This window comes from Euprymna scolopes, chromosome 41 (assembly GCF_053919585.1).
Source record: "Euprymna scolopes isolate OS-2025 chromosome 41, ASM5391958v1, whole genome shotgun sequence".
Classification (NCBI taxonomy): domain Eukaryota; kingdom Metazoa; phylum Mollusca; class Cephalopoda; order Sepiida; family Sepiolidae; genus Euprymna; species Euprymna scolopes.
In genome coordinates, this window is record NC_136522.1 from 73698605 (window position 1) to 73708084 (window position 9480).

The 9480-nt window shown below is 33.1% G+C and overlaps 1 protein-coding gene across 4 annotated transcripts in view; it reads right to left on the reverse strand.

The window, feature by feature from the left end:
* Positions 1–215: 215 nt before the first annotated feature.
* LOC145266633 (choline O-acetyltransferase-like) overlaps positions 216–9480 on the reverse strand; it is a 1018836-nt gene continuing 1009571 nt past the window's right edge. For all 4 annotated transcript variants that reach the window (XM_080122555.1, XM_080122557.1, XM_080122554.1 and 1 more), the window contains 4 exons: positions 8880–9018; positions 4250–4312; positions 3099–3236; positions 216–1517 (listed from right to left, as the gene is read on the reverse strand). In XM_080122555.1, the coding sequence (XP_079978681.1) occupies positions 798–1517; positions 3099–3236; positions 4250–4312; positions 8880–9018 (1060 nt within the window). In that variant the 3' untranslated portion in view covers positions 216–797. The remainder of the gene's footprint in view (positions 1518–3098; positions 3237–4249; positions 4313–8879; positions 9019–9480) is intronic.

Below are 9480 nucleotides of genomic sequence, written 5' to 3' on the forward strand. Positions count from 1 at the left end.
CGGCTCGTGGGAAATACCGTGGATACGAATTAATATATATAAAAAATTAGTTTATTAGAAGAAATTTTCAATAACTTTCTGTTATATTACGTTTAGTTACAATCATAATGTGTCGTACAAGATTGTAGGTGTTGATGTCCCAAATTTTCTAGACCACTACATCTTCTTCAGGGAAGAAACATATACAACTGTTTGGCGAGGCCTTCCTTTGTCTGTTTTATTTATTTCTTCTATTTTTTTTGCTGTATTTAACTTTTTTTAATATTTAGTGGGGTGTAATATTCGGTTTTGGTTAAAGGTAATCGTCCAAGGGAAATCACTACGTGTGGTTGGATTACCCCCCCTGCCAAAGTGTACACGTCAATATGTATACACGTACAATGTCAACTATAATTGAAAATTATTGAAAATTCCTGCTAATATTGTTATTATTCTTCTATATACTAACTTGTGTTCTATGAACCGCATTGATATAGCCTTCAAACACAACTTTTTTACACTACAGACAATGCTTCAAGCAAACTAAAACATTCTTCTCATAAAATAAGCTTTTTTATTTGAAAAATATAGTTTACGAATATTCTTATTTATTATATTTAAAAACAATATTGAAATGAAACAAGAAATTATGAAACGTAATTAAGCAGGGTCATCAAATTGACTAACACAGTTTATTTCCTATGACGTGTCATGACGTAGACAACAAGCAATGGCTCCAGTAAGTTAATATGCGTGATCGCATTTAATATGAACATTAACATCAGTCAATACATGCACTATTTCTTTGTGTGGCCGTTTCACTTCAGCTCTTGCGATTCATTCTGTGTTTTCACCTGGCGGATGAGTTTCGTCCGGCGGGGACTATTTTCATCCCCAGCTGCATCACTGTCGACAGAGGCCGTTCTGCTTCCACTCGACACTACTTTATCGCTTGATTCACTATCCTGACGTTTGGGTTTGATCTGAGGCGGCGGCGGTCTCGGTGGACCCCTCTTATCTGACGACTGCTGCTTCAAGAGGGGTTTTGGGGGCTGCGGCCTTGGGGGAGGCACTTTATCAACCGATTTCTGCGCTTTGGGGGAGCCAAAAGATTTTGCCTCACCCGCGGTTGTTGTTTGCTCCGAAGGCTTCCCTTCTTGCGGTTTGCTGCTTTTGGGAGTTTCGACCTCTTTTGGAGGGTCGGCTGTCTTAGGGGCTTCTGTCGTTTTTGTGGCGTCAGGTTTTGGCCCGTCACCTTCTTTTGATTTGCTTTCGTCCGGTTTTGCAGCTGGTTCGGGTTCTTCCGGTATTTTTCGATCACTTCCGGTGTCCATGTCTTTGGTCTTGAAACAGAGCTCGTACATTTGAAGGAAACTGCTTTCCAAGGAGAAAGCGAAATAGTCTGAGCGAGTCTCAGAGTGACTCTTGAAAGATGTGATCACAGCGACGATGTAGTTTGAATGAGGATTGTAGCACACTCCGTAACCATCTGGCACCACAGGGCCGTAGCACATCATGGCGTCCATGGTGGTTGGTACCTAAAAAAAAAAAAAAAAAAAAAGATTAAATTATATATTGAGGCCCTACGCCAGCAAGTAGAGAGTATGTTAACTAGTATGAATTTTGAGAGAGTTTCATTAAACGCATGTCAGGACGGACTGGCGGCGAACAGAAATAGATGCAGTGTACTCAGCGAGTGAAGCGATAGAGGTTCAGAGGTCAGCTCCCTAAACAAAACACGCTGTGAATAGGTGTCGAATTGTTAGACGGAAATTGTGTCACATGTTCGACACGAAGTTTCCCAGGCAGCATGCAGCGATGAAGCCACTGGTCCAGAAGTCTAAGTGAAATTAACTCGAGACTGCCCGTTCGTTCATCGACCAATTTTTAAATAAATAATATATATTGGGGTGTATGACTAGTGTATATATGTGATTAGTATGTAATGAGTCTCTTTATCTTGTTCACCGCTGGGCTGCTTCCTTACTAACTAAGACGTTATTATTTTCAAGTCTAATGTAATCATGTTCTTGTTGAGCGTTTTTTTAAACGATACACATTCTCCTACATTTTAAGGATTAGCGACCAGCACGTTGTATCACTGGTCACTTGACAATAATTACGTCTTATTATCGCGCACTCATTGAGTGTGTCTAGGCGGTGACCCTCTAGCAAACAAAAATAAATAAATGAATACAATAAAAAACTAAAGAAAAAAAGTTTTAAAAAATTCTTATTAGTCATTAACCATAACTCCGATTGAAAATCATTTGCCGGTATAAAATCTGGATGAGTTATCTCCCTTAATTTCTCAGCATTCGTCAGCATAAAATAAAAAAAATTATAATCGTAATTATTGTATGAAGGTGAATATTTATATTAATGCTAAACGAGGAATAACCTCCCCTTACATCGTATTAGTTTTAAAGTACAGGGTCGAACGATAAAATTGTCGCTCTAGAAAAGACGACATGATTCCATTTCCGTTTGATGAAATCGAGTTTTCTTTTTTGTTGCAGACCATCTACTTCTGAGAATTAAGATACTAAAACAAACAAACAAAAAATACGAAAAGGAAGAAATAAAAATACAAAAAAAAATTAAACCACGTCTCTCTCTTTCAAAACATTTTATCTTTTGTGTTTGCTGGGGATGGAGCGTCATACCGGATGCAGGATATTCAATCGACATTTTAGAAAGAGAATGATGTTTGTGAAGAACTCTTTAAAACATTGTTCAGGGGAACATAAATAGCTTAAATTCCGGGAGTCAGAATTAGGGTCACAGGATAAAAGTAGTTTTACGTTAAAAATTAAAAAAAAATATATATATACTTACTGGTTTGATAGCGAACATTATTAATTGTAGGTTGTTCACTTTTTATGTAGGTAAATGCGAATATTTTTAAAATTTAAAAATTTGTTTCGGAATGTGTTAGGAGTTTTCTTAAATGGGAGGGTGAACACTTCTATCTGCATATAAATTGTTATTGAGCTAAACTTTACAAGATGCATAGTAAGGCGAGGGGAAAGGGATGTGGTCGTAAAACCAATGTAATAATCATGTTTGTGAAAATCTCTTGGTGCATCCTAGAAAAAATGGCTTGAATTTGGAAATACCTGGCTCGTCGAGAGTGTGAAATGGTTGGCAATCTTGTAGGAATCGTCAGCAAAAATATCTGGAACAGGCAGACCCTTTTCATTGGCAGTTTCACGTAGACCCATCAGATGACAGTCAACTCCTTGGCCTAAAATTGTCTAAAAAAGACATTAAACAAAACGGCTTTGTAAAAATTTATACGAGAACAAAAGGTTCCAATTAATTTTTTTAAACGATAACCATTTACATCCACAACCGTTACTTTTTTTTTAACGATAACCGTTTACCCCCACTACTTTTAGTTTTTTCAATGATAATTATTTACGCTTAAAACTGTTACTTTATTTTAACAGAAACCAATTAAAGCAACAACGGTTACTATTTTTAACAGTAAACATTTACACCCACCACTCTTATTTTGGAATGATAATAATTTAAACCACCGCCATGTTTTTTAGCAGTGACCATTTACATCCACAACTGTTACTTTTTTAACGATAATCATTTAGGCCCACCACTGTTACTTTTTTAACAGTAAGCATTTACACCTACAATGTTACATTTTTTATAGATGATAATCATTTACACCCACCACCGTTAATTTTTTGAATCATAACCATTTACACCAACTTCCGTTACTTTTCTGAATAATAATCGTTTACACCCTCGCCGTTTATTTTTGAATGATAGCAATTTACACCCTCGCCGTTAATTTTGAATGATACCAATTTACATCCACCATATTTAATTTTTTGAATCATAACCATTTACACCCACTTCCGTTACTTTTCTGAATAATGATCGTTTACACCCTCACCGTTTATTTTTGAATGATAGCAATTTACACCCACCACCGTTATTTTTATGAATGAAAACCATTTCCACTCGCCATTTTTTTATGATGATCATTTAGTCCCACCACAATCACTTTTTTAGTCGATAACAATTTACACCCACTATCGTTATATTTGTATGCTTATAATTACACCCATAACCCTTGCTTTTGGAATCATAACCGTTTACACCCACCATCGTTAATTTTTTGAGAACAATAACCATGTACATCCACCATAGTGAGGCAAAGAATTAGTCAAATAAATTCTTACATGTTCAACGTTGAAAACAGATTAAAAAAAAAATTGTGTAAAAATGGACAAATTATGGTGTTTACCTGTGTCATAATTTCTGTCTGCGTTCTCATCGCCGCCCTTAGCAGTTTCATTTTCTCTTCATCCTAAATAAGAAGAAAAAAAAGATACAAGATTACGATTGTATATCGATGTATTTCTTTTTTTTTTTTGACAACAGAAAAGTCTCAAATAGTTTGCAAAGATCTCTCTCTCTCTCTCTCAATATATATATATATATATATATATATATATATATATATAGTTATATATATATAGTTATATATATATATATATATATATATAACTACTTAATTTACTCACATAAAATTAATATACGAAAGTATAGATTTATGCGTAAACTTTAAGTATTTACTTCAAAAGTGCTCAATACGTAGGTAGAGCTAGTTAGTAATTTATAAAATATATATGGCGATTAAGCTACACTGATGAAACGCCGAATATTAAGTGTAGCTTAATCGCCATATATATTTTATAAATTACTATATATATATATATATATATATATATATATATATATATATATATGTATGTATGTATGTATGTATGTATGTGTGTGTGTGTGTTCGTCCATCGAAACGACGAGGACCATCTGATTATCTCCTGTAGGATAGGGTGGGGGGGAGTCATCATCTGCGAGTACAGATATGCCTGATAAGTCCAATCTTTGCTTGAAAAGTTCTATTGCAGTGGGAACAGGGAATCATTGCAGATGTCGAGGGTTTCAAAACATTGTCCTTCCTGTCCTTTCTGCGCTTATCTGAAGCAACCTTTCGGTAACTTTCATATTTGCAGGCACCATCATGAATAGTGGCCCGCTATTTGGCTCTATCTAAAGCTGTTTGCTTCCATGATGATGGATCAACGTTAAAGGCCTTCAGTGATGTTTTCAGTGTCTTTAAATCGTTTTATCTGGCCGACAGGGGAGTGCTTGCCATGCTGGAGCTCGGCAATATATATACGAACCTCGTGTATGTGTGTGTTGTTGAAGAACTATGAAGACAAGGGTGCTACCATTAAAACGAGCGACCTTTTCGCATCATAATTTATTTTTTCTACATAATAAACACCATTCTCAATGACCAGCAATGAACGATTGCTGAGCATGGGTGTCCGGAGCGCGCTTTGTCATAAGAGGGTTGTTCCAAAACATTCTATTTTTTAACTAAAAAGTTGAAGAACTACGACGACGGAAAATGTGCAATTTAAACAAGTGACCTTTTATGCCTCAGAATTTATTTTTTCTACATAGTCACCACCATTCTCAATTCACTTTGCTAGAAATTTAATAACGCATCTCTGTTTCTGACGCATAGTCAATGACAAGTGTTGCTTTCTTATAGTTTCCAACCGTCAATATCTGCAACAGAGAGATGAAATTTTCAAGTTTTGAGTGAATAAGTTCAGTCATCATAACAATGCAATTTGAAATCCTTTTTGATCCATTCGGGCGAAAGTAAAAATATAGGAGGCATTACTTCTGGAATGCTCCTCGTATATATATATATATATATATATATATATATATATATATATATATATATATAAAGGGGGTAGAGCAATAGTCTATAGAGCAGAATGTATTTTAATGTTATAGTAAAAATACTAATTTAATTAAAATACAGGAAAAGAATAATGCTCGTTGTAAAGCCGATGTATCAAAGCTCAGTAGGCAAATATAATACAAAACAGTAAACAAATTAGCATTAAATAGAATAAACAACGAGGCAAAAAACATCTAACTAAACTTAAAATAGAAATATCAGTACCAGGTACCCCGAGGTTTACTCTGAAAGACCACAAACAAGACCCTTCTATTAGACTCATCTGCCCCTCAAAATCTGATATAGGATTAGTTAGTAAAAACATGCTAGATAGAATTATCCCCAAAATTGAATCAGCAATAAAATACCCACCATGACAATCTTCTACCCAGGTAATCGATTGGTTTTCTAACACACAAAAAAAAACTTAAATTTCTTTCTTTTGACATTGAATCATATTACCAATCAATATCGCCGATTCTTCTAAACAAATCTCTATTAATGGCACGAAAAATAACCAATATAACCCAGGACGAAATTAAACTACTATTAGCTAGGAAATCGTTAATAACATTTGATAACAAGTATTGGACCAAAAATAATACCCCTGACCACTTCAACGTCTTAATGGGCTCAACAGACTCAGCTCAGGTCACCAATCTGGTCGGCCTTTTCCTTTTACATGAAATTCATTCTATATTCCACAAACGATTCAAACTTGAGGGAGGCTTATACAGAGATGATGCACTTTTCGTAATAAACTCCACAAATATAAATTACGAAAAAGCAACTAAATCCTTACATAAATTATTTAAAAATTATGGTCTTACTATAAAAATCTACCCCAATAGAAAAATAATTAATTTCTTAGACATAACCTTAGATCTTAAAAACTCTACTTTTGAACCCTACGATAAACCTAACCAATCTGTGCGAATCAAACCACCCTAAATCAATATTGAAATAAATAGTCCCCAATGTCTCTTTAAGAATTTCTACACTATCCTTTGAAAAATCTATATTTAACAAAAACCAGAAATACTATAATGAAGCCCTTAAAAACTCAGGATACAAATCACAAATCCAATTCCTAAATAAAAATGATAGAAACAAAAAATTACATTGAAAATAAACATACAAAAAGCATAATAATATATAATATAGCCATGTCATTTCGCGGACGAACAACAAAAGTGATCAAAATGCGAAACAAATCAAAATCGAACCACAAGTATTAGCCACCAACACAAATAAACAACAAACCAAAATCCCTAAGCGTAAAAACAGGCATAGGGACATCATATGGTTCAACCCTCCTTAATCCAAAAATCTGAAGACAAACATAGCCAAGGAATTCTTTTAAATATTAGACAAAAACTTTAAAGCCCTCATAGTTACAATATGCATTTATAAACACTGGTTTAAATTTAACAAATATAAACAACCATAGCTCATAAAAACCTTTCTTATTAATAATATATCCTAGATTTTTTAATAGAATATCTTTACTAATAAGATGTGGATCATCATTATTATTAACAAACTTACCATTATTCTGTATCTTAGTTAAATCTCTATTCAAATTTAACCCTTGTAGGTTACTACATTTATTAATTCCAACAAATAAATAAATAAAATAAATAAATAAAACAATTATAATATTACTAAATTTACTCAATAAAATTATCTTATACTATACGAAAAAGCAGCATAATGACAAATTATTCCTCTTTGACCATATTACTAGACAAAACAAGATTATCTTCTATTTTTGTTTAAACCTAAATTAAGCGATGATGAAATAGCTAACCGTTAGGAACTTCCCTTTTGGCGTTTCAATTTGAAATTAAGCAGTTAGAGCATGTAGAAGCTACAGGCAACATCTAAATTAATTGCTCTGAGGATTATTACGGCTTTCAAAGGATGAACCATTTTAAGGCATATATATATATATATATATATATATATATATATATGATATATATATATACTTATATTTGTCGAAATTCTCTTAATAGCATCTTATAACATTATACATAATCTAAATCCAGCGTTGTAATTTTATTCTAACGTTTACTCTAAACACAACTATATAATTTTATTCTAACTTTTATTATCAACCAATATTACTTTACTTATCTACATCGTTAATTAAATATTTTCCCTTATATTTTAATATTTTCCAGGTTCATCTGAACTACTTAAATGCTAGGTTTATTATGGTGTCATTTATTAAAAAAAACCCAACCAATATTTTGCTGATGAGGAGACTTTGTTTTCATTAAAAACTATATCCTAAAATTATTGTCCTTGACTCAATGTCTGTCACAATAAAAACATCGTTTCCGAAACGATCGTACAATTTATTGACTTTGTTGTGCTCCTTCTTATGAAACGGATTTTGAATTTTGAATTTTGAATTATAAATTATCAATCACCTTACCAAATATATATAGATGAGTGCTAGAGTGGATGAAACGCGGAATATTCAGTGTAGCTTAATTGCCATATATATTATAATATATATATATGACTACTTCATTTAATCACATAAATTAATATAAGAAAGTATTATTTTATGCGTAAACTTTAAGTATTTACTTCAACAGTGCTTAATACATAGGTAGAGCTAGGTAGTAAGTTATAAACTATATATGGCAATTAAGCTGCACAGAATATTCCGCGTTTCATCCACATTAGGATTTTTTTAACACACACACACACACACACACACACACACACACACACACACACACACACACACACAAAGGAAGGGGTGAACCTAAGGTCAACTGCGCCTTTGTCCTCTAAGTGCCTGCCCATTGGCTGAATAGGAAGGGAGCAGTGGAAAATAGGAATCTGATTAGCTAATTAAAAACTCAATAGAAAGTGCGTATATAAAAATGCGAGACAACTGCAACTCTTCGCATAAGCCTGATGAATCCTAGCGTGGATGAAACGCGGAATATTCTGTGTAGCTTAACTGCCATATATATTTTTTATAACTTACTATATACAACAACAACAACAACAACAACAACAACAACAACAACAACAACAACAACAGGTTCAATTCATGTCTAATAAATGCCTACTTTTGAATACTTACTGATACGTTGGTCTCCCCTGTCATCGATTTGACCCATTCAAGAGCTGCGGGTGACGCCGCCCGTATATTATCCACACGGCCATAACGAAATCTCCGGGTAGATGCGCTCTCATAAGTAGACACAAGATGTCCATGAATTCTAGAAAGAAAAAAAGACGATATGATTAACAATTGCGTTCTGCGATACTTTTTCCGTTATGTTTTGTTATATGTTGTTATGTTTTGTTATGTTTTGTTATGATTTGTCATGTTTTGTTATGTTTTGTTATGATTTGTTATGATTTGTTATGATTTGTTATGTTTTGTTATGTGTTGTTATGTTTTGTTATGTGTTGTTATGTTTTGTTATGTTTTGTTATGTTTTGTTATGTGTTGTTATGTTTTATTATGTGTTGTTATGTTTTGTTATGTTTTGTTATGTGTTGTTATGTTTTGTTATGTTTTGTTATGATTTGTTATGTTTTGTGATGTTTTGTTATGTTTTATTATGTGTTGTTATGTTTTGTTATGTTTTGTTATGTGTTGTTATGTTTTGTTATGTGTTGTTATGTTTTGTTATGTTTTTTATGTGTTGTTATGTTTTGTTATGTGTTGTTATGTT